Genomic DNA, 24,068 nt, shown 5'->3' with positions numbered 1-24,068 from the left:
ACACGATACAGGTTATTTCTAACCAGTGTCCAGTGCTGGTGAGCATTTCCTTGTGTCCTATATGGCTAAAGCAGTATGTTTGATTGCCTGTGGTTCACTGTCATTACTCAGGTCCTTTAAGGTCTATAATGAAAGATCTGCATTCCGATGACAATGAGGAGGAATCGGACGAGGCTGAGGATAATGACAATGACTCGGAAATGGAGAGACCTGTAAATAGAGGAGGCAGCCGAAGTCGCAGGTGAGTGTCTTGGAAGAAAAGTTCCCTGAGACAGAATCCTACCTTTTCACTAGACCTAATCGTGTCACCACAGCCAAGGTGTGAACATCAGAAACAATGGCCGTAGATGGTCACATTCATTTCAAGTTGGGGCACCTTGGCATGCTTTTACTCACCTGTCCAGGGAACGGTTTACCCCTTTTCTCAGAAAGGAGTGGGTTTTCCTCTAAACATTTTAGAGGGAAAAAGTCCTATTAGAAGTCCATGTTCTTGAAAGTATATGCCAAGGTGGCAGGTCTGGCTGCTGAAATAAACTCAGTTTCCATTTGAAGAGTGTGTGTAGATCCATTGCTGTAGGTAGTCTCAGAAGTTGAGGAAACGTGTTTGCTGTTTGTAGTTAGAAATACATAATTGGCTTCAATGAATTATGTGTGTGACCTAATTAAAAGTAAGATCACCTGTGTGTGTTTTCCTGAAAATAAATTCCTTTTAAGTGTGCTGACAATTAGGTTCTTTAAGTAGCTCTAATGCTGTGAGGCATAATTCTACATTATAAAACGATAATTCATGTCACTTCTAATTAATAGTCAACTTGAAATTGCCTTGAGGATTTTATTTCTTTATCATGAGGAAAACAAATAGGGATGTTTACTTTAATGTGTTTTGAGTAGAAAAGAAATATGAATCTACTTGACTTAAAATCCAATTACATTTATAATATATAGCATTAAATCTTTTCCCATTATCCATTACTGTGTAGAAGACACTAAAATTTCTTACAGGAATGCGATCTGAACCCAAACTGGACAGGCCGTATGCTTCCTAATTGGGGATTCCTTAGCGCCCTTTGAGAAGAGGCTCCTTAGAATATGTGCCCTATCAGATCTCTCCGTGATTTCTCCTTACGGCCACACTCAATACTTCTTTCTCCACCTTGTCTCCCAAACTCACCCATCTATATTCCTTTTAAATCGGAGAAAATAAGAAACCTTATGACCTTGACCTTATAACATTTCCATTTAGAAGTCTTCATTCTGACAAGGAAACTAGTAGGGCAAAAAGACCTAAAAATGGACTGAAACTTGGAGGTGAGGAGCATATTTATAACAACCAAAATCCTGACCACTGACTGCTGTCGGTTTTAGCTGATGAAAAATGCATGAGCTATTTAGACCATTTCCCAAGTTATTGTTATTTGGAAGATCTAGATCTTCTGATTAGCTGTTGCCCACCCGCTCACTGCCCCCTCCCGAGTCAGTGGGGGTCAGATCATACCCATCTGTGATTGTCCGATGTGATACACATTGTTGAAAACGCTCTTCTTTTTTTTCCCACCTGACATGTGCTGTTAGCACAGCAGCGCCAGTGTAACATTTGATCTTCACTGCACTTGTGAAGTCTCAACTGTTTAATCAGTTTAAATACTCAACCTTCCACTTCAGTCAAGAAGCATTTCAAAGCAGCGCTTCAACTGAACACTTCATTAATGTAATTTACTTAAGAAAAACAAGTTCCATCAGTTTTTGCTAAAAGGATGTCCCAGTGTTTCCTTTTCATTTCCTACCTCGTATCTTGTCTATCTGAATATATTATAGAACTAGAATGTGATTGCCTATTCAGAGCAAGAGAAAAACGATCCTGATTTCTAAAGCATTTTCTGTTTCTGAGGAGAATATTATATTAAGTTACTATATAACCAAAGAGAGGGAGCAAACACTGAAGGACGTTTCCGAAGGAGGACATACATTCAGTAGAGGAGAATAAAGAAATATCTCCTACTTTGGCTAGAGGAACATTCCATTTTGTTGTGACAAGAAGACATAGGGGAACAGGTGATATTTTTATTGTCTTTAGTTGTTGAAAGATATTGTATTTTTCTAAAGCAGTTACGCCAAATACACTGTCTCTTCATGTCGCTCTAGTGTGTTCCCAACGAGTTGTATCAGTGTTCAGACCTAGCGACAGCCTTGAGTCGTTCTTTACACAGTTGAAGTGATTGGCAGTGTTCTACCATGTGGAGCTTCACACATTTCCATCGTCAGATGTCACCCTGAGCTGTCAGTTGTGCAGGGCTGTTGTCCACATTCTTCTCAGCAGTTGCTTCCACTCCTGCATCCTGTGTTTTAGCCATATTTGTAAAATTTTCACCTGTAGCAAAGAGGCGAGGAAAGGAAAACAAAAGATAGTAACCTACCAGCCGTCTAATTTCACTGACCTTCTGAGAACTTGGGTGATGTGCTGGGTGTTAGTAGGTGGGTGGAGCTGGAGCAGGGAGACAAATAAATAAAGGAAGCCAGTCAAGTATAGTGGCGGGGCACCACCCTTGGGGGACGTGGCTTGGGTTTAAATCCTAGAACCACCACTTTTACTTCTGTGACCCTAGGCGAGTTGACCTTGTCTCTCTAAGTCTCAGGTTTCTCATCTGAAATAGGACTCATTAAATGAGAACTAGCAGGTAAAACACTTACCACAGTTCCAGATACAAAGTAAGCATGGACGCGTGTTTGTGGTTGTATGAGTTAAAATGAGTTTCCAATACTTAGAGTGTTTATATGCTTTGCTCTCCGCACCCATTTCCACAGATTGTCTTTCAAGAATTTCAAGAATTGTCTGTAATAATGATTTTTCTCTCTGTTTCTTTGTAGGGTTAGCTTAAGTGATGGCAGCGATAGTGAAAGCAGTTCTGCTTCTTCGCCCCTACATCATGAACCCCCGCCGCCCTTATTAAAAACCAACAACAACCAGGTAAATTGTCAATTTGCAGTGTTCAAGACTCAGCAAAATTAAATGTGATCATTTTTACACTCAACATTTTTTACATCTTGATATAAAAAAAATGGGAATCTACAACCTTAAGAATAAACACGTACTTAGGGTTATAGAAGCTTCTGTTGTCATAAAAAGTATGTTCCATTGGATGGGTTCATTAAATCGATGAAAGGAAGGATGGCGACGAAAAGTGTTGCCCATTTACTCTTGATTTCTATATATTTGTCCCCTCAGCAGTAAGTAGGAGACTTAATAAATTAGAAGAACATGACTTTTGGGGCTATTATAAAGCCTGGTTCTTTGCTTTACTAATGTATAGTAATTCACTGGTGGGAAATTAACTTTCACGTCTGATCCTCAGTTTCCTCATCTGTACCTGAGGATATTAGTGCCTACCTTGCTGGTTCTCGGGAGGATGATAAATAATAAATGTAAAGAGCATGAGGCAGTGCCCACATCTACTTGGCACTCAGTAGGAGGTCGATGTTTATTATTATAGGTACTCTGCCTCTGTGTGCTCATCCAGGAAAAGAGGATCATTTGGGATTGTAAGACGTAATTAACAAAATGCAGAGTAAATAATGGTCATTATCATTATTGTTAGAAATCAAGCTAAAGGAAAGCTGATAGTCAGAATATAGTTATTTGGATAGGTCTAGGCAGAGCTTCGAAAGCTATGATGAGATTTTGTTTAAAAAATGATTAAGACTAGGGTATTTCAAATACTTATTAAAATAAACTATTTTCAAATATCATGAATACTGTAAAAGCCTTGTTATGCATTAAGTTAATACTCTCATTACCATAGCTTATTGTTATCGTATGAATATTATTAACTTGAAAATAAAAATTGAGCGTTTTTCTAAAATTATTCTGTTTCCTACAAAATTGTAGGTGTCCTACAATTTTCAATGACCTTGCCCTTGAATTTGTGATCTTTGTTTTACTGGGAATGTGTGATTTTTCTAGCTGAACACTTTTACTTTTTAAATTTTGTATAAAGCATAAGCAAAGATCTCTTAAAATTTAAAATTCCTCATTTATAGTATTTATTGACATCTTAAAGCCTGCATTGATAAGTAAGATTAATACCACTGTTCTTTACCTCAGCAGTTATAGTTCAACTGCTGTTTCTTTGTATCCTACATATGAATGCAAGCCCAACCTTTTCATCTGTTACAGACTGGCTGTTCAAGGAGTTAGTGCGTTCTTATTCTTTCTCCTAACTTCCTGTAGTTCATTCATTTCCCCATCTCCAGTGCCAGCCAGGCCCGGGGCCCAGCCAGCTTTCACCTCTGGTACGGCTGCCCACTACCACAAATGAAGCCTTTCAGGGGAAAGCGAAGACTGGGGGCATAGCCTTCACCAGCAACCAGTTGAGAAGAGCCATGGGCTGGCTAACAGGATAAACTGGGATACTTTTGTAAATTTGCGCTTCAGTATAAGCTGGCAAAAGAGTAGAATTTGGACCTTGAGTATATTTTGATATCCAATTTAAACCTACTTAGCTTCCAGTTGGTGGTGAATTAGAATTAGAGGGTGGCAGTGCCAGGAGGGAAGGGCATTGAGGGTGTGCTTTCATGCCTCTCATGAAGCTCCTTCAGCCTCTTTCCACTGTGCTTGCTAAATAAATGCAGCTCCAACAAAGCCCCTATCTTGCCGTTCAAACCAAATAGCTGCCCCTAACCCTTCCTGTATGGGCAGTCTTGAGCTAAGCCGGGCTTTAGGGAAAAGTCTGGATTCTTTGTCAGACTTTTTTTTTTTTTTTTTTTTTTTAACCTGTCTAGCAAAACAAGAACAAAATGAATAGAATCATTTATCTGGAGAGGGTAAAAATTACTTCATCCGATTAAACAGCATACCACTGAGTCCTTGGCATATGTTTATTCAACAAATGTAGCTTCACACATGTGAATCATCAATCTGTCAGGAATACTCGCTTGTATGTCACTTTCTCCGTGCACCTATAAGCATAATAAGACAGTCCATATGCTTTCACTTTTAGCTAGTCGATGGTAGGAAATACTTGTACCCTAAGAGTGCTTCCTTCTTGGAGCTGTATCTTGGAACTGAGAGCAAGAAAATTTTTAAAACATTGTTTAGTATTGATTTCTTAACCCCTCAAGTCACCTGCATTGGGTCAGGCTTGATGCTATCCCTTGAAATCAGTGTTTTAGGATTTCTTAAATACTCACTAGTTTTCCTGACTCGTCAGTCTTCCTTAGATCTTCATGCCGATGAAATGAAATAGTAAAAAATTCTAAGAAATCTAAAAGTCGTGCAAATTTTATCTTAGAATGTGTTTTTAGTCTTCTATTTGAGTGTGTGTGTGTGTGTGTGTGTGTGTGTTTGTGTGTGTGTGTGAGATTATCGGAAATTGCACATCAAATAAAACAGACGAAAACCTATTGGGATGGCCTAACTGTGAGATGGGAAGACTCTGAGTTTCCTTCTTTCATACCGCTTGGCTGTTCTCTGTCTGTAAGTTGATAATGGTATCTCAAGTTTCTGTAAATTACCGGGCAAAGCTGAGTTTTCCTTACCTTTTCTCAAATCTTCTGCGGACCAGGGAAGAGGGAAAGTGCTAATTGAGTCAAACATTTTCTAACTATTGAGAAAAAGTGAACAGAGAGAGCGCCACACGTCAACAAAGCAAGTAATTAACCTGAGTATTGTTAGGAGTTACTGGTGGTCATTAACAGGAAAGACCTATCAGTAGAGAACCCATCTGTTGAATAATTGAGTTGTCAGTCCTCACAAAGGGATACAGAAAAATAATAATCTTGAAATTTTGATTCTCAAACTGTAGTCTCGGCTTAAGGATAGAAGTACAACTAATCACAGTTCTATTTTCGGAGACTATCACATGTACAAATGGTACATCTTGGCAGTCTGGATGGCTGTTTCCCTCAGTACACCTTAATAAGGAATAATAATGAGTGCTCTGTCATTTTAACCAGAGATTTTTTTTTTTAAAACTCCAGACCTCCCTTATGTGAATTTCAAGCAAAATAAAAATTCCAGCTTTTTTTTTTGGCTAAAAGTATGGACAGGAGGGAGGAGAGAGGGACCTTGAAGGAAGGAAGGAAGTGATCCATTGTACCCAAGTTAATATTCAGAATATCATAAATCACCTATCAGCCTGCAAGGCACGTTGAATGAAGTGAAAGAGTCTGTCCAGTTAAACTGGTTTGAAATAAGCCTGTGGAAGGCAAGGTGCTGTACTTTCATATTCTGGAGTCGTTTCCTCCAAGATAAGAAATGATCATAAATAAAACAATTGTCTTCAGCATGGCTCAACTCTCTCAGAATGAGGTTTTGACAAAGCTGTTTATTTTGGAGCAGGCAGAGATCAAAGGAGGAAGATTAACTGAGCCCTCTTTGGGCAGCCACTCAGTAACTTGAGGCGGATCACTGACACCCGGAGCTTTTGTTCCTGCCACTGCAGCCGCAGAAGAAAGAAACTAGGATTTCAATGTAGTTTGGCCTTCTGTGCTGGAGCCCTTTCGGAATGTGGAGGGTGGGACTTCAGTTCCCCACAATGTTCTGTCTATTTTCTGCTTTGAAGAAAAGGTGGTCGAATTCTCTAACCCTAGTTAGCAAAGTTCCATTGCATCTATTGAGTTCTCAGTCACTTTGACCCCTGGGGAGCAGGGAGTTGGGGGGGGGGGGTTGGCAGGGTCGGATATGGGAACAAAATTCAGTTTTCTAATGCACAGGGCAAGCAGGCAGGCGCTGTTTCTTTCTCTCGCCTGAAATCTCAGCAGATTGTCTCTGCTTTGCCCAGCCCTGTATCTGAGTTGGCGAGGAGTGCCATCTACTGACCTACTTACTCCTAGGTCTCTAAGCACCGAGTTTTCCCTTGAGGTCTCATTTCCAACAACAATAGAGAAGGAAATTCTGAATGTAGTGAAGTGGTTGGTTTCCTTTACAGTGGAGCATGCTACAAAAAAAAATAAATAAAATAAAAAATATTGCCTTGCTTGTGTTATGAGGCAATTTCCTTGTGCTGCCAAAAGTATTGTATTTTAAGTTAGACTGGTCAGATTGGTCATCTGGTTATCTTAATGTTAAAAATGAAGAAATAAAAGCAATTCTCAAGAAAGTCTCTGTTAGCAAGCAGCTCACTCCTTACCCATGCATTATTCTAAATTCAAAGGAGAATATACCCTTCTAGAAGTATTGGGGTTTTTTCTAGAATGTCATAGTGCTATCTTCAAAGTAAAACGTTTAGGAGAATAAAATTGTACAGCTGAATGGGAGTCTGGACATTATCTTGTTCACCTTTCTCATTTCATCTCATTTTTGAGCCCCCCAAAATGTTAAATGATAGGGTGAGGGCCTGAACTTACGTTTCTGAGCCCAGTCAGTGCTCTTTCCACAAATTAGAAGTGAACTCATTTAAAAAATCTCCTTTGTGTTACGGAATATGGTAGACATTTGAACAGAACTGTGTGAGGTGTGTGTATCTGTGTGTGTGTGTGTGTGTGTGTGTGTGTGTGTGTGTGTGTATTAGAGCAGAGAATAAAGATAGGAGCAATAGAAATATGAGACTTCTTAAATATGTACTTTATTTGGCACTTTCCTTTTTTAATATTAGTTTCAGATTATAACACTTGATAATGAGGTTACAGTGAAAAAGGTAAGTTACTTTGCTTTTTATGTTTATATATTTGTAAATACTCAACAATAAATTCAGTGGTTCTCAGCCATTTTAAGCAAGGACCATTTAAAAATATTTCCCTCATAATCCTCAATTTTGAAGATTCTAACAAATCAATTGTATTTTTTAAATAATAATTTGGTTTTAATTTTTATTAAGTAGAAGCCTAGCTCCCCAGGGAAGCGTCTGAACAGTATGCAAAACTACTGTTCATAACTTAAGCTGTAGTTGGTTCAGCTAAAAAGAAAGGCACCAGGAATTTTATCATGGATAAACACATCATTTCTTGAAACACAGAAAATAGTCCTGGCTCTTTATTTTTTGAGTTGGAGGGTCCAAGTTGGGAACAACCATTGTCACTGATGGCCATCTTTATTTCCAAAGCTACATCGAACTCGTGGATATGAGCAATTTTTAGAATCTGAAAGTCAGGCACTACAAAGGGCATTTGAGTATTTGTTTTATCATCTCTAGTGCACTGAGCACTGGTAGTCATGCTGAAACAGCAGATTGAATGAGAAAAAAATTCTTGCCAGAGGGAACTATAATCCGGTATAACTCAGCTGCTGTACATATGTGTTAGAGTGTTGTCACAAAGGAGAAGCAGCCTTGGAAGCTTAAATCAGTTTCCTTATTGTCAACTTTTAAGTTCTGTTGTTGCCTTGACTCAGCATTTTTGATATATAATTCATTTCCCAAGAAAAGGTAAGATCAGAAGAGAAGAAAGACAGTGCATAGAGGAGAAATGCTATTTGGAAAGTGATGTTGTATGACATTTCATCCATAAGTGCCTTTGTTTAGGTGGCTGGTTAGCTAAGAAGTGCTTGAAATCAAACTTAACAGTGTTCTCTTTGATCCCTAGATTCTTGAAGTGAAAAGTCCAATAAAGCAAAGCAAATCAGATAAGCAAATAAAGAACGGTGAATGTGACAAGGTGGGTTTCCAGCCCATTACTTGAGTGTGGCCGCACTGGCATGTCCTCTGTTTGCGTTTCCCTTGCTCATCCTGGCTGGTTCCCCTTTCTTTTCTTCATGCACCATGCCCGAGAGTTGTTTATTTTCTTAGTCTTGTTTATATCGCCAGTATTAAGCTTGGCCTTATGCTACCATTTGCCCTGATGCCTGTATTGCCCGTGAATTTCAGGCACATTGCATTGGTAGGTAAGAATTGTAGCAGACTTAGCAAATGAAGGAATCCACGATGTAAGCAAACAGGACATCTGACCCTAGTGTGGTGTGCATTCCCCAAGCGTGCATTGTGCATCTGCCACGTGACTGCAGGACCTTTTGGGGGTCAGTGTCTCGGTGGGAGCAGGGTCCTATCGTATTCTGCAGGGTCGGGGCAGGCCTGGCTAATGCTTCACAAACCTTTCCTTTGCCTTCATGGCAAATGACACCAGTCCAGGAACACCCATTCAGCTATGCTGATGAAGAGTCACTGGTGAGCAATTGGAAGGTGAGCTCGCATCTGCCCTTTCAGAGGAGCTCTTGACAAACCATGTGCTAATTTGGCTAGCGATCTCTATTTTTCATAAGACATTCTTCTCTGCTTTTGTTTGCTGTTCACTAGCAGTGTTAGACATGGTAGATGTGACCACGAAGGCCTTTTTGTTGTTGTTGTTTAAAGAATTTGCCCTGACGTAATTGGTAACGTGCATTGATACTTTCATGTTTAAACTTAGACTTTTATCTCTTCGTTAAAATCTCCTAAAATAGAAGAATTAAAAAAAAAGAAAAGAAAGAAAGTAGACTTTGATAACATGGTTAAACTCAAAATTTACCACTGAGTTCCCTTTCTCTCTGTAGAGGCATTATTGGGAGAGGGTGCGTCTGCTCACTTGAATCTTGTTGAGAGCAAATAAGTGCAAGAATTGCCCCCTTTTTAAAAGCTGGCTTGATAAAGGTAACAGTTGGCTGAGAGAGACTTGGTCTGCACAGGCCTTGGGCACCGAGTCCACACGGCTGGGAAGGGTGGTGGTGGGAGTTGGTGTAGAATGGGGAATCTCCAACTGCTGCTTGTACCATATTTCCCCGAAAATAAGACCTAGCTGGACCATCAGGTCTAATGAGTGTTTTGGAGCAAAAATTAACACCCAGCCTTATTTTAATATAATATAAGACTCGGTCTTATATAATATAATGTAATGTAATGTAATGTAATGTAATGTAATGTAATGTAATGTAATGTAGTATAGTATAGTATAGTATAGTATAGTATAGTATAGTATAGTATAGTATAATATAATAATGTAATATAATATAATATATAATACCGGGTCTTATACTAATTTTTGCCCCAAAAGATGCATTAGAGCTGATGGGCTGGGTAGGTCTTATTTTCAGGGAAACACGGTGTGTTCACATTTATTTATTCTCTTCCTTTGGAACTGCTTTCTAACATTCTTGTTCTTGGGGGCACTCTTCTCTTTCAGGCATACCTAGATGAACTGGTAGAGCTTCACAGAAGGCTAATGACACTGAGGGAAAGACACATTCTGCAGCAGGTGAGAAATGCTTTTGAGCACAACCCTTTCCAGAAGCCTCGAGGTCTCGCTTGTCTTGGGCTGGTGTGATAGCACCCGGAGGCCCTGCCAGCCCAGCACTGTGAGAACTGGGCTAATGCCACCTGAAGAAGCACAGTTGACCCTTGAACAACACAAGTTTGAATTGCACTGGTTCACTTATATGCGGATTTTTTTTTCAGCGTGTGTGCAGTCAACTCTTTGTATCAACCAATCGTGGATCAAAAACAGCATTTTCTCCCTGTGGTTGGGAAACCGCAGATGCAAAGGGCTGACTGTATGCATTGCTCTTTTTCATTTTATACGAGGGACTAGTGCATCTGTGGAGTTTGGTATCCACAGGGGGTCCTGGAACCGAATGCCTGTGGATACCAAGGGACTATTGTCTGGGGGGAATCAAGAGTTATATGTGGACATTCTGCTGTGCTAGGGGGTCAGCACCCCTAATTCCTGTGTTCAAGGGCCACCTCTTTTGAGGGAGGGTGCTCACTTCTGAGGCTGCTCGGAAATCTGCTTTGGAGCTTGGCGGTGGTTATCTGCCCTCCCTGACTCTGTGGGCAGTGAAGACTGGACACTCGTAGAAGTGATGGTGCTGGAATGCACTGATCCTTCAGCAGGCAGATGCTGTGATGTGGGCTGAGGGGAGGGGATAGTAGGAATGCAGAAACCTTCGGGGCCAGGCTTCTGGTTTCATGGGAAAACAGTGATAAGAATTGCAGTCAAGTGTTGTAAACATTTGTGATTCAATTTAGTAACCTTTTGCCAGTGCTGTTCTAAGGAAAATAAATATTTCCCTCATTTCTCTTATCTTGTACAACATACATTCTGTTATTATGAACTCAACTGTGGAATACTTGTAGAGTGGGAAAACTTCTATTAGTACAATTTGATGTTTTGAGAAGATAAGAAGGGTGGTTTTCAGTTTTCTTACAGTTACATGCGTCCATTGCTGTAACAGTGGCTATTGATAAAATACTTTAACACCCAAATAGAAAGTTGTGTTCTAAATTCCACGGTGGGTTTGTAGATTATTTCAGTGTTTAAATTTTTTTTTTTACTACTTTCAAGTGACTTGAATTTAGTACTTAATGTACCCCAGCTGTGTGTGTTATTTTTTAAATGTTTAATGGCTGATGGTAACATTTATATTCTGTGTACATTTTTGCTTAAATCTATAAATACACACTCTCAGACTTGCCAAGTTTCCTGATTGGTCTGATAAGCTTTTTAACCCTTCTAGAATTTCAGATTTGAACAAAAGTCTACAGATCTATGATTCTTAATTGGGGATAAGTTGCATTTCTTACACTTCCATTGAAGTGAGTATGGGTAGGGAAGCAGGATTTGAGTGGCTTCCCCTAAGATTTTGCTAGTGTTTTTCTTCAGCTTTCTTCTGTAGAACTAAAAATTGTTCAGCCTGTCATTTACCTATTATTTGGGGCTAATTGACTGAATGGTGATGGTAACACTATTAGCTGATTTCCCCATCTCTTCCCAAATGCCAGCTCTGAACCACTACGGAGCAGTCATCTAATAAAGCTATTCATGCACAAGCTGGACCCAAATAGTGAGTGTGGCAGGAGAGTGAGACAGATGTTTGGACAGGGTTGGGACACCTTCATAAAGGAAGCCCCGCCGACGAGTGGAAGATGCTAGGCTGTTGGATACAGTCTTACCTTGGGGTGTCATTGGCATTCCCAATTTCACATTGTCCTTTATTTTGACCTTTGAAAGAATTCTGAGGAAGATGGCTTACTGGAGAATTCCTCGCACTGGATCATTTTAGTGTTCTAGAGGGAGAGAGCGATCTCTATGAATTTTTAACCTGGCATAAAGGCACTCAAGGGCACACAGTGTCTCACCCTAATTGCATTCCCAGGCCGCCTGAAAGCTCCTTGTCGTTGGCCTTTTGCCTTGTAATGCAGCTGAGGCTTGTGATTATGATACCATGATGCATGTCCTGTCACGGTTTACTGCTTAATTAATTCCTATTGTAAAACCTAGCACTATGGAGGACTAATGTTACTTTCCACCTTGAGAGCTCCTCACCTTGCGGAATGCATTCCAAAGTCTACGTCCACTTCGCCACACAGACCCGAAACCTGAGACAGAATTTCTGGTGAGCCCACGATCACACCCTAGTAGGTCTTTTCCTGTTAAATGCATCCAATCTGCTCTGACACTTTTATGTGGCTCAAAAAAAAAAGTGGTTAATATCTTTGTCTTACTTTGGGGACGTGCAGTACTGGTCCCCAACCTCTAGTTTAATGAACACAAAGCATTGCATCAAGAAAGCCTGTGTTCTTAAGCCACTTTTCCGTTGAGGTAAAAATACAGTACCGTGGAAGCAGTCAAACCCAGAGATATCAGTTACGGAACTGACTGATAATTTGATTCTTCTTTGAACCACGTGTTCCGCTTTATTTGGAAAGGGAGAGTGAGCACTTCTAAACTCCTCAGCCATAAGCACTGAGCCTGGATTTGCATCCTACGTAGGAGGGAAAAGGCTCTGAGGAAAACCTTAGACTGTTTAGCAACTTAGATAACAGCTATTATACTTTTAGAATTATCTTCAGGGAGATGGGTAACGAGTAAGGTATTGAAGTATTCCTTCCAGCAATATGGAGATCCTTCCCTGAGAAATCTTCTGCTGAAAATATCCTGGGAAACTGTCTGTCATGTTTTAGAATCTCCTGTAGATTGGAGACTGATGGCCTGTCTTTTAACCCAAGGTAGGTCACACGTTGTCACATGGCAGAACCCCTTAGTCCATAGCCGTGGCCATTCCACAGGAAGACCTAACTTATCCCAGACCTGACTCCGCTACAGGCAGCTGCAGTTCAAGCAAAGCTTGTCCATTACTTCCCACTCAATCAGAAGCTACTTTGGGTAGAAAGAACCATGGTTTTGGAAAAATATAAGCAGACCCAAAATAGTGCATCTACCTTCTTATCATGAAAAACCAGGAATGGGGGAAGGAGTCACAGATTTAACAAGTGGATCTTCCCTGCTTAAAAAACAAAAACAATAAAACAACAGTCTGTGTGGTACCCCCTAAAAGGCTGACATGGCAGGAAATAATCCATCACCAATGTTTTCACAACAACTATCATCTGAAGAATGAGTTAAGCAGTTACATACTCTTCTTTTTCCACACCCCTTATGTAACCTGCGCCCTTGCCTGCTTTCCTTATCTCAGTCACTCTATTTTATTATTAGTAGTAGTAGTAGTATTACTATTACTATTATTTTGGAGAGGCATTCATTATTGCAGTGTGATGCTGGGTGCTGACACCGATAGTGCATCGGCAGAGCAGGGGACTCCTGTGGAAAGTTAGGGTGACACCTTCAGGAGCTAGTGGGACGTTTTAATGGACCTGTGTCATTGGAATGTAAAGCATGTTAATGCTGTGTTTCTGATGTTCTAACTATCAGGATTTCTGGAAAGGAACCCCCACTTATTTTTCTTTATGAAGTCTTAATTGAGGACTTGGGTACATGCTCTAATAATTCGAATCATTAATGCCGTTCCCTTTGGCAAATTGTCCCGAACACCCCAACTGCTGCCATGACTACTGCTTTAAGGCTGTCTCTGCAGCTGCCTTGATGTATTCTTATGGGCTCCCATAAAAATGTGGGGCTCATTTAGTTAGATTGATCAGTTCCCCTTTATATCTTTGTGTTTGTGGCTGCAGGCGGGGTGGGACGTGCTGGCTGTGGAGGAAGTAGGACTGTGATTGAAGCCCTGGAAACCTCTGAGATGCTACAATGCGTGTGAGATGACGGGGCTGAACTTCCTAGTGGGCAAATGTGTTTATTTGCTTTCAACTCAAGTGGCTTTTTCTAGAAAGTATTTTTATTGCTTGGTTTTCTACTTACTGTTAAGTAATTAGTGAGCAGCTCTATAGAGTCACAGAAAGCGATTTTCTTAAACGGGTGAATTGCCTGTCATTTTCAAGGGAGAATGTAGGCCTGTACTTTTAGTACCCTCACATTGTAGTTTCAGTTTGTCATTTCAACTCGTTTTCTTCACCTACTGTTCTCCCTACTTTCTTCCCTCCCCCCTGCGCACTTCTCTTATAATTATTAAAAACCAGAAAACTTCAGTAGATCTTTTCTGAGTTTTAGCTTCTGGCATTTTTCCCTGCTTCATTTGTTTAAGTGCTAATGAAATGGCTAACAGTCAACAAAGGGAGGAGGAAAAAGCGTTGGGTCTGGTAATTCATGTTGCTGTGTAGTTACCTCCCAGATAATTAAGGATAAGTTTTTATTTCCATGGTAGTCATAATCATGTTGCCCTGATCTGTGTAGCAATTTACAGTTTATAGAGAAGCTTCGTTTGCCATATCTTACTTGATTCTCTGCACTACCCTGTATGATGGTAGAATAGGGGGCATTGTCCCCATTTCACAGATGAGTAAACTGAGGCTCAGAATGTGATATGTCAAACTCAGGACTCTCTATTTCTAATGCTTTGTTACTTACCTACTAGCCAGCTAGCTGGGGAGAGGAGTCACACTCTGGAATAATTGTCATTTTCCTCCACTGTATAAATTGAAAGGCTATTTGTTTCTCTCATGAAAGAGTTCTCTGACGAGGGTATTTTGTCCATCCTGAAGTTTACACATTTTCAGTGGGTTTATAGTATTTCTAAACAATGGAATTTACTCTGGAAAGTATTCTTAAATCAATCGATGTTAAATATACGATATAGTAAGTATTTGATTGCTTTGAAAGGTTTGTGTGTGTGGTCATAGCTGGGTGTGTGTCTCTGTGTGTAGGGGTGTGTGTATGTGTGTGTGTGTGTGTGTGTGTGTGAGACGTATCCAAAGGTCTATAACTATTAAGTAATAAAACAAATGAGGGTCCATTTTTGATCGTTTAGTGTTAATAAGATCTTGCTTGATAAATTCTTAAGTGAATATAGTACTCTAACCATAATTGGGAATACCCTTTCTAATAATCTCTTAGTGCATGTAACAGAACCCTGGGGCCAGTGATTTAAGCAAGTAAGGCTCCCTCTCCACCACCACCTCCATATAATAACAGGCCTGGAGGTAAGTAATTTAGGGTCAGTGTGGTGGCTTAAAAGATGCCACTGAGGACATAGACGCCTTCCCTTCTTTCCCTTCTGCCATCCTTCCCATCTGCACTCATCCTCTTGAGGGGAAGATAGCCTCCGGGATCACATCTTTATTCCAGACAGGCAGAGGGGCAGAGGGCAAAAGGCATGTGCCCATTGTCCATAACCTTTGTGAAAATTATCCTGAAAGCCCAGTGACTTCTGACAAATAAATTGTAAATAGCAGTATCTGCCAAGTGCAGCAAGTGGGTCTGGGAGGCAAGCGTTTTAGCTGGGCGTGTTGCCACTCCTAGAAAATCAAGCTTCTGTTTGTAAAGAAGGAGGGGGAAATGGATATTTGCTAGGCAATTGTCTACGTCCGTCATAGTTTTGCAAGGGGAGCAACTTGTTGTAGTATTAAAAGCATAGTTATATCTGTAAGAAATCGTTTCAGAGGTTGAATATGCAAGAACGGCTCGATCTGGAGTTGTGCAGCTGATTGGAAGAACCTCAGTGTGTCTTTTGTGCTTCTGTGGAAGTCAAATATGTCAAGAATGGGGGGCACATTTTCTATTGAGAGCCACGGAACCATAGGGAATAGTTCACAAATTACTATTTTTTAAAGAAAACGAATTTTAAGAGGTGGCCAAAAGTTTCTGCTGTTTTCAACCTGAAATTAGGTTATCTAAAATGTCACTGAATGAATAATAGGCTAAATAATTACAATCTTTTTTTAAAGATAATTGAACCTCAGAGAATCACAAGTAAGTGATAGAAAGGGAGTAATAGAGACAACTGAAAATAAATGAAAGCGTAGCCAGTTATTTTTTCTGAGTAAATTTTTTTTTTCATTCTCATGATGATTTTTCTCTCTCCCCACAAAGCTTTCTAAAATTAACCCCTTCTATCTCATTTTACCCACAACCTATATACCTAAATCATACACCACCCAGGCACAGCACCCATTTCTGATAAAGTTAGTACCCTGTTTCCTTGAAAATAAGACCTAGCTGGACAATCAGCTTTAATGTGTCTTTTGATGCAAAAATTAATATAAGATGCAGTATTATATTATATTATGTTTATATTCTGTCACATTAAGTATATTATAACCGGTATTATATTATGGTAAAATAAGACCAGGTCTTATATTAATTTTTGCTCCAAAAGACGCATTAGAGCTGATGGTCCGGCTAGGTCTTATTTTCGGGGAAACACGGTAGCAGTAAAATAGGAATGGAAAGACATGTAACCTGATAAAAGATTCTCTCAAACCAATAACCAGCATCATTCTTATAGTTGAAACTGATGAAGTGTCCTCCTAAAAGCCAGGGCAAGACAAAGATACCCCTGTCACCACTTTGGTTTGTCATATTTCTGAAAGTTGGAGCCCATACAGTAAGAAATGAGATGTAACTATTCCAAATGGGGAGCCAAAGGCACCGTTTCTTTTTCTGGATAAAACTTATCACCCCCGAATACTCAAAGGAATCAACTAAACATGACTGTTAGTGATAAATGTAGGGTTTTATTCATTTTTGTTGAGATATAACAAAATGTAGAGCCTCATGAATTTTAACAAAGTGAATGTATCTTTTTCTAACCAGCACCCAAATCCAGCAACAAAACAGCACCCCCAGAAAGTTTCCTTAAGTGCCCTTCTAGTCACTACCATGATCTTCAGGGGTGGGATTGTAGGTGGCTTCCTTTTGTGTGTGTGTGTGTGTGTGGGGTCTTTAGTATATTCTAAAATTTCCACAATATTGTAATAAGGAAGAAAAATGTTTGTCATTATATATGCGTATGTATGGATGCACGTGTGTGTGTGTGTGTGTGTGTGTGTGTGGTGTATACTTTTTTATAAGGATTTTTATTTCTTGACTGGAATTTCTTTACATCTATTAAGTAGAGTCACTGCCCATTGAGTCAGTAACTGATTTTTAAAGGGGCCTAGAAATGATATCTTCCTAACCTCCCACTCCCACTCCTATCATAAAATAGTCTGGTGATGACTTGAAAGCAAGAATCAGTTTAAAGGATATGAATGATGAGAAAACGTCATCTGCCCCCGTTCAGAATTCCAACGGGTTAATATTCCTTTGGCTTAAAAATTGGCTAAGAGATACTTTGGTGCTATGAATAACATAGGCCCGTCTTGCTATAAATGAGAACATTAATCACTTTGTTCCATATTTAACCCCCTCCATGTCTGTCTCTCTCTCTCTCTCTCTCTCTCTCTCTCTCTCTCTCTTTGCCTTTTGATGTCTATTGTTATCGCCCAAACTTTCTCTTCTTTATTCCTCTAGATCGTGAACCTTATAGAAGAAACTGGACACTTTCATATCACAAACACAACATTTGATTTTGACCTTTGCTCGCTGGACAAAACTACAGTACGTAAACTACAGAGTTACCTGGAAACATCTGGAACTTCCTGAGGATACAACAACTGGATGCATCAAAAACTATTGTGTTTTTTTTTTTTCTTTTGTGGGGGGGATGTGATATTTTTGTTTGTTTGTTTATATGAAAACACTCAGAATGATGCAACCAAAAGGGAAAAAATAAAAATCAAACAACCTTCAGCTTTATTTTTCTTTAAAGCCAGTCATCATCTCTTGACAAAGGAGAGGTTAAGCAAACCAGCCTCAGCGGACCACTCTTCTCTCCAAGGAAATCCCCAGGAAGAGTTAGCCTGGATAGCCTTGAAAACAAACAAATCAAACACAACACAAGAAAACTTAAAGAATGTGTATGGTCTCATGTGTCTCTCTCTGTGGTGGTTCATTCCACAGGACGAATGCATATTCAACACACTGCCTTATTACATAACTGATCTATTTATTAATGCATACAGATATCCTAAAGTCGTTGAGGGAATGACACCACAAGACGTTATAAGTGCTCGGTCCCGTGGATGCTCTTTCGATGCAGCGCCCTTGCCACCCCAAGCCCAGTGACCTTACTTGTATGCCGTGCCACTCTTCACCGACTTTTTCCAACTCCTTTGACTCGTTGCAATCTGTATTTTCCACCTTTTGTTTTTCCAGTTCCAGGACACAAGTGATCAACTGGGGGGACCAAATAACCACCCTGATTTTCTTTGTGGTCTTTTTCGTGAAAGTTGGGGCCCTGTCCTCGGCTGTATCCATGTAACGATCTTGGACCATGGTAGAAAAAGCACCAAATAGGATCATGAGTTGCTGTCTAGCCTTAGTCAATAAACCTGTAGGACTTTTAAACAAAAGTGTACCTGGAAACGTCCTGCATCCAGCATTGTTGAGCTGTCATCAACATTCTTGTGTTTGTTTCACTGTCATAATATTAGATAAATATGGAGTACAGGCATTCCACAGGATCCTCATTTAAAAAAAAAAAAAAGAGTACTGGTTCTGTTTTCTAAAGAAATGTTGTAGAAATTCTTAATTTGAATCTATTTATTAGTAAGAGTTTCAGCTTTCTTCAGCTGCCAGTGTGTTATCCATCTTTACCATGAAACCTGGAATAAGAGATTTTTGTTTGTTCACATATAATCCTCTTAGACTCTTTTATATTTGGAAAATTAAAATCTTTCTTTGGGGGAAATTCTTGGTTATTCTGCCATAACAGATTATGTATTAACTTGTAGATTCAGTGGTTTGATACCTGTTTAGTCCCTTGCTTATGTTTCCAGAAGGATTTCTTGTATTGGTGAAAATAAAGATGGTTGGGGAGGGGGGATATTTTTTGTTCTTGATGTACCCTGTTTTGAAACTAGAAATCTGTCCTGTGGCATGCAAAAGAAAGCAAATTATTTTTAAAGAAAAAACAAAAACCAAAACCAACGTACTTTTGGTGTCATTATTCCATCATCCTCTCCATATGTGGAGAAATGCAAAGTGAGAACAGCTCATCTCTCAAGTTTTTGCTAGAAACTCAACCGAAAAGAAAAGAAATGAAGAAATACTTCTGGATCCAAAGGTTCGTTCACTGGATCAGCCTTAAAGAAAGTCTCTATGTGTGCTAATAGACCAGGTATCTCCCGTGTCCATTCCCATGCCAGATGCTGTCTTTTCATACAGAAATTCACTTGTGTCTGTACAGAAAAATGGTCCATCTAGACCCATTCTTTTGGGCAGTAATGTAAATGCAGATTGATAATGGAGCCATTTCTGCATTTTTAAAAGGGGATTTTTTTTTTTTACATTGTTTCTTTTCTATCCAAAGACACTATTTTTTCCTTTAAAAAATGATAATACAGCCATGCTTCTTGTAAATTCCTTCTCCGAAGCATCCTCCCTGAGGACAAGTGTACTTTTTCAATAATGTTATGATTCTTGCTGATTGGCAGGAACCATCCTTGAAGAATTTGTTATCTAGTCCGCTTCTCAATGTTGAATTACAGAGAAACTTTCTAAGTCGTTTTGGATGTTAGGTGACTATGAATTGTGTGCTTTTAGTTGTATTTTGTTTTGTTTTGAACTTTATAGGTAAAAGGGGAGGACAGTGCTTATATGGAATTGTTTGCAAAATTTAAAACTTTAAAAAATTTCTAACTGCTAATCCACATATTCTAATTAAACCAGAAATGTATGTGGTTTAACTAAAGTATCTGTGTAGTTTAACTAGGAATGTATATAATGTAGTTTTGGCCATTTTTATTTTTGTAACTAAATTGTGTGGCAAGAAATATGATTTGGCAATGTAAAGATTTTTGTTCCTTAGGTTACTAACCAACAAACTAGGTAACATAAGAAATGATCAAACAAAAAGGTTAATAAGTAGGGATGTTATTACAGTGATAAAATTTAGAACTAAAATTTAGGTAATAAAGCATATATCTTCAGAATATCGTCAAAATGTAACTTTGTAATTGATAACAAAATTTGGGAAAACTTACCCATTTACTACTTCTGGAAACAACAAAATGAGTTTTCCAGAGAATTCCAAGAGTAAGAGTCACATTGTTGATTTTTTAAAAGTTGCTCTTGCTCTTATCTAATTTTTAAATGCAGAAATAATAAATCCCCTTATAATTAATTTCAAATAGTTATACTTCTCTTAAAGTAACTCAGTTCTGCCATGTTTATATACACTCATCTTTGAAACCCGTTAAAAAATATTTTTGGCACATGTGTATCCTAACAGTGGCTTTGGTTTTTTAAGCACAAAAGAAAAATGGCAGAGTTCAATTTCTTTGGTGTGTGTGCGTGAGTGTGTGTGTGTGTGTGTGTGTGTGTGTGTGTATTTCAAATAAAATTAATTGGGTGAGTGTGAATATTGTTTGAGCCAGCCAGAGTATGATAAACTTTCTTTAAATTTTTCCCCATTAATTTGAGGGGGAACAATGTATGTACAGAACACACACCCCCCCCCTTATTGATTTTGCCTCTGGTTTTGCAGCAGGATATGTATGAGAGGTGATGCTTCTATCTTACTATATTGCATTCATGTCAGCAACGAAAATGTTTGCAGTTACTTTGTTTCTGCGCCATAATCCATCTCTCTCTCTCTGTGTAGACAAATAGGTGTGTCCATAAACCGGGGGTGCCAAAATAATGTATACAAGTGGTCAACGTTGCTCAAGCAGTAGTTCGCTGTAATCAGAAGTGTCTGGATACTGATGGTAACCACTTTGAGCACATCTTGTAATTGCAGAAGTCAAACGTGACTTGTGTTCATCGTTTGTTATCGGTATATATTGAGCATTACAATTTTAACACAGTTTTCCTTAAAATGTGTATACATTTTTTTTTGGCACCCTCTGTATATATACTTGCATATTGTGTCAAAATAGGGAGGAACATAAAAACTTAAGATTAGGAGACAAAAATTCTAGAAGGAAAAAAATCATCAGACAGTGACCTGAACATATTTAAACTACTAAGCAAATCTCCTAATCTGAATAATTACCCACCTTTTATGGAAAGAGCCAATAATTTTGGTTTTCTTCCACCAAAAATGTTTCTTCTGACTCCTTTTGCAGACCCAGCTAATCTTTTTAAAAGACAATTCAGGCCTGTGTAACATCCCACATACCGTTGCAAAGCCCCACACATGTTAACAAGTTAACAAGCTTATTTAAAAGGGACGTTCGTCTTAAATGTTTTAACTCTGTTTAGGTAATGGAGTTGGATATTCAGTGTTGGAGTTGGTCAGTGTTTGTGTTTGGTGGTTTATGTTCATTTCTCACTGTGGATGTGATCAGCTCTGGAGTAGTTTGCCGAATGCTCATTTTTACCTTTAGCGTTTTGTCTGCTAATGCTATGTACCACATACGCACACACGCATATTATAATCTTGCTTTGGACTGTTGCTCTAAAATCATAACTATGATGTAGTCTACTACAGCTGCAATGACTGTCGAGGAGTCGATTCCCATGGTTTAGTTTAGTCTTGGGCTGGAAATCTACAGCTTTGGATCTCTTTTGTTTTATGTGATGCTTTTTATCATGTAGGCACTGCCATCACTGCATATTTCTTGTAAAGATGTATTGAAGAAGTCAATTTAAAAGGAAGACAAAGCCACTGCTGTCTGTAAACTGTAAATATGTATTTTGGCACTTACACTCCAGTATTCTGAAAATAGAGTTATGATGGAAATGCTGACAGATCCTTAACGGTGGCCAGAGCTACCATGCAGTGCAAAAATAAATTAAGTAAAAATGTATTCTTGAGATTAACAGTGGAAGGCCAATACGTTTTATAAATCTGTCAGTATCTTTTTTAATGGAGTGTGTATGTGTAGTTATGTTGAAAGATACACTGTGTATGTGTGTGTAGATGCTATTATGTGAACTACAAGGCATTCGTAAGATGTATTCCCCATCTCTAAAACCCATGTTGAAATGTAAGTACAGATTGATGGCAAGGGTATTTTCCTTGAATTTATATCTAATCTATTGTGGCTCCCTTTTCTTTACAATGTATATAGTCTTACTGATTTGTTAAGAGTCCTTCTACCAAAGTTTGGTTTTGCTTTGCATACAGAAAAAACGAGCCGCTCGCCTTTCTCAAGAAGTGCTGCTGGTCCTAAAGAAGAATGAGTGACCAGACCAGCTGAGAACGTAGTCCACGCCCCATTCATCTTTGAGTCCCCAGTGTCTGAGCACCATTGTCCGTGTCCTAAAAGCAGTACATTTTTTAAGCTCTGCAGAGATTGGGCAAGAAATGGTGGTACGCATTCTTGGAATAAACTGGGTTACTTGTGTGTGCTATTTTTTCTTCTTCCCCCTATTTCTCTGGAAGGTTTTTTTCATAAACTAAATACCATGCTATTACTAGACAGAGTCTGTCTGACAAAGGCCCTGCATTTACTTTAGCAGCAAGAAATGCTGCCTTGATTAGACAGCAGAAAAACTACTTCAACAAAGAGAATACTTTCAGTTTGGCAAAAAACCAAGGAACTGGATGTAATGCTCTTCTTAATAGTAAAGAGACTTGCATTAAATTTAAGAAACTCACCTTATCTGCAGGCTGACAAGCCATTGGGGAGATGATAGTGGATGGCCTTCCTTATATCTTATCAACTAGACCCTGATTTTAGGTGTGGAAGCATCAGTCCCAGATGGGCTTGGCTGACAGTTAAGCTTTCTAATGACCACACATGAATGGACTAATCTCTTCCCTTGTTTTAGCATGGATATTCATTTGTTTATTTTACAATAATGGCCATGCATTTTCTGCAGCGTGGAGAAAGTCAGGATGAGCTTCTTGGGCCCCCTGAAGACAACTCAGGATGTGGCTTCCAAGTGCTCTCACCTAGGGACTGCGCTGGGCCAGTTTCTCCCAATACATTTGTTCCACCATCTCTCAGAAGTGTGCTCCCACTTGGGTACGCCAGGCGTCCTGGAGAGAGATGGCAGCTTACCCGAGGCCTGACACCCAGACCTCCCTGCTTGGCAACTCAGGGACATGGTGTCCCAAAACGAATGGTCTTGTTTGTTCTGATTAGTGAAGCAACTAAGGGTATTTTATGGGTTCCCTGCCTGCAATACCACCCAAATAGAAAACCCTGAGCACATTTCAGTGCCCTGCTTTCTCTGCCAGGTAACAGTATCTACACCTTCCTGTGTCTGTGGTCACCTTCTTTAGAGGCAGTTCCAGTCTTTTCCAGAGGCTGTTAACTTGCCCTGGGCTGTCAGCTTAGCCTCTTGGTCTTAACTTCTCCTTCATTAAAGAAGGGTAACCTGTGTGATTCCTGAGGGCTAGGAAGAGAAATACATGGCAAACTGAATAACAGTCCGGTCATTATAACTGGGCTCAATAGCTGTTAAATAACAACAAAAATAATCTACCACCCAAATGGGAAGGGTCCTTGAGGCCGCTTTGTACTAACTCGGGGCCCCGGGCAGTCTGCACAGAATAGGTGATCGTGAGGAGTGGGGAGATAGATGTGAGTGAAGCCAAGCTGTTTGCTCATTTTCCCCCTCGTGATCGTCTTCCACCACATGCAGCCCCCACCACGGTTCTGAAGTTTCAAAAGAGTAGAAAAGGATAAATCCAGGCCATTAAAAGAAAATAATCAAAGCTATTGAAAAGATAAAACAAATGAGTCGCATTAAAGGGGCCGTCTGTGCAAGTAATAAGGTTGAAATACTGATACTGATTTCCTCGCCGAGCAGCATTCCTCACACATGTGGTTTGTGTATCCGCGTCTGGGTGGGTGGTCTGGTGAGAAGTGCTAAATGCAGCAAGATGGCTTAGTTTTTGAGCAGTGGAGGGAAGCTTTGGGACAGGCTCAGCAGTGGCATCTAAGGCCCCGAGAACATAAAGAGGCTTCCCTTTTGCTTTGTTCTAGAAGGGAAAGTTTTAAGTTGGCTTATTCATTTAAATATGCGCCTCTCTTTTGCAC

At 39.5% G+C, this 24,068-nt stretch overlaps 1 protein-coding gene across 1 annotated transcript in view; it reads left to right on the top strand.

The window, feature by feature from the left end:
- The window catches only part of MLLT3 (MLLT3 super elongation complex subunit), a 261,393-nt gene extending 243,417 nt beyond the window's left edge, over window positions 1–17,976 (top strand). Inside the window, exons 7-11 of the mRNA XM_019750373.3 lie at window positions 112–241; window positions 2,866–2,965; window positions 8,515–8,586; window positions 10,084–10,155; window positions 17,542–17,976. Of these exons, the coding sequence (XP_019605932.2) occupies window positions 112–241; window positions 2,866–2,965; window positions 8,515–8,586; window positions 10,084–10,155; window positions 17,542–17,673 (506 nt within the window). The 3' untranslated portion in view covers window positions 17,674–17,976. The remainder of the gene's footprint in view (window positions 1–111; window positions 242–2,865; window positions 2,966–8,514; window positions 8,587–10,083; window positions 10,156–17,541) is intronic.
- Window positions 17,977–24,068: the final 6,092 nt, after the last annotated feature.

This window comes from Rhinolophus sinicus, chromosome 16 (assembly GCF_057876585.1).
Source record: "Rhinolophus sinicus isolate RSI-liver-muscle chromosome 16, RSI-T2T, whole genome shotgun sequence".
Taxonomy (NCBI): domain Eukaryota; kingdom Metazoa; phylum Chordata; class Mammalia; order Chiroptera; family Rhinolophidae; genus Rhinolophus; species Rhinolophus sinicus.
This window is presented reverse-complemented; position numbering and strand designations above follow the sequence as displayed.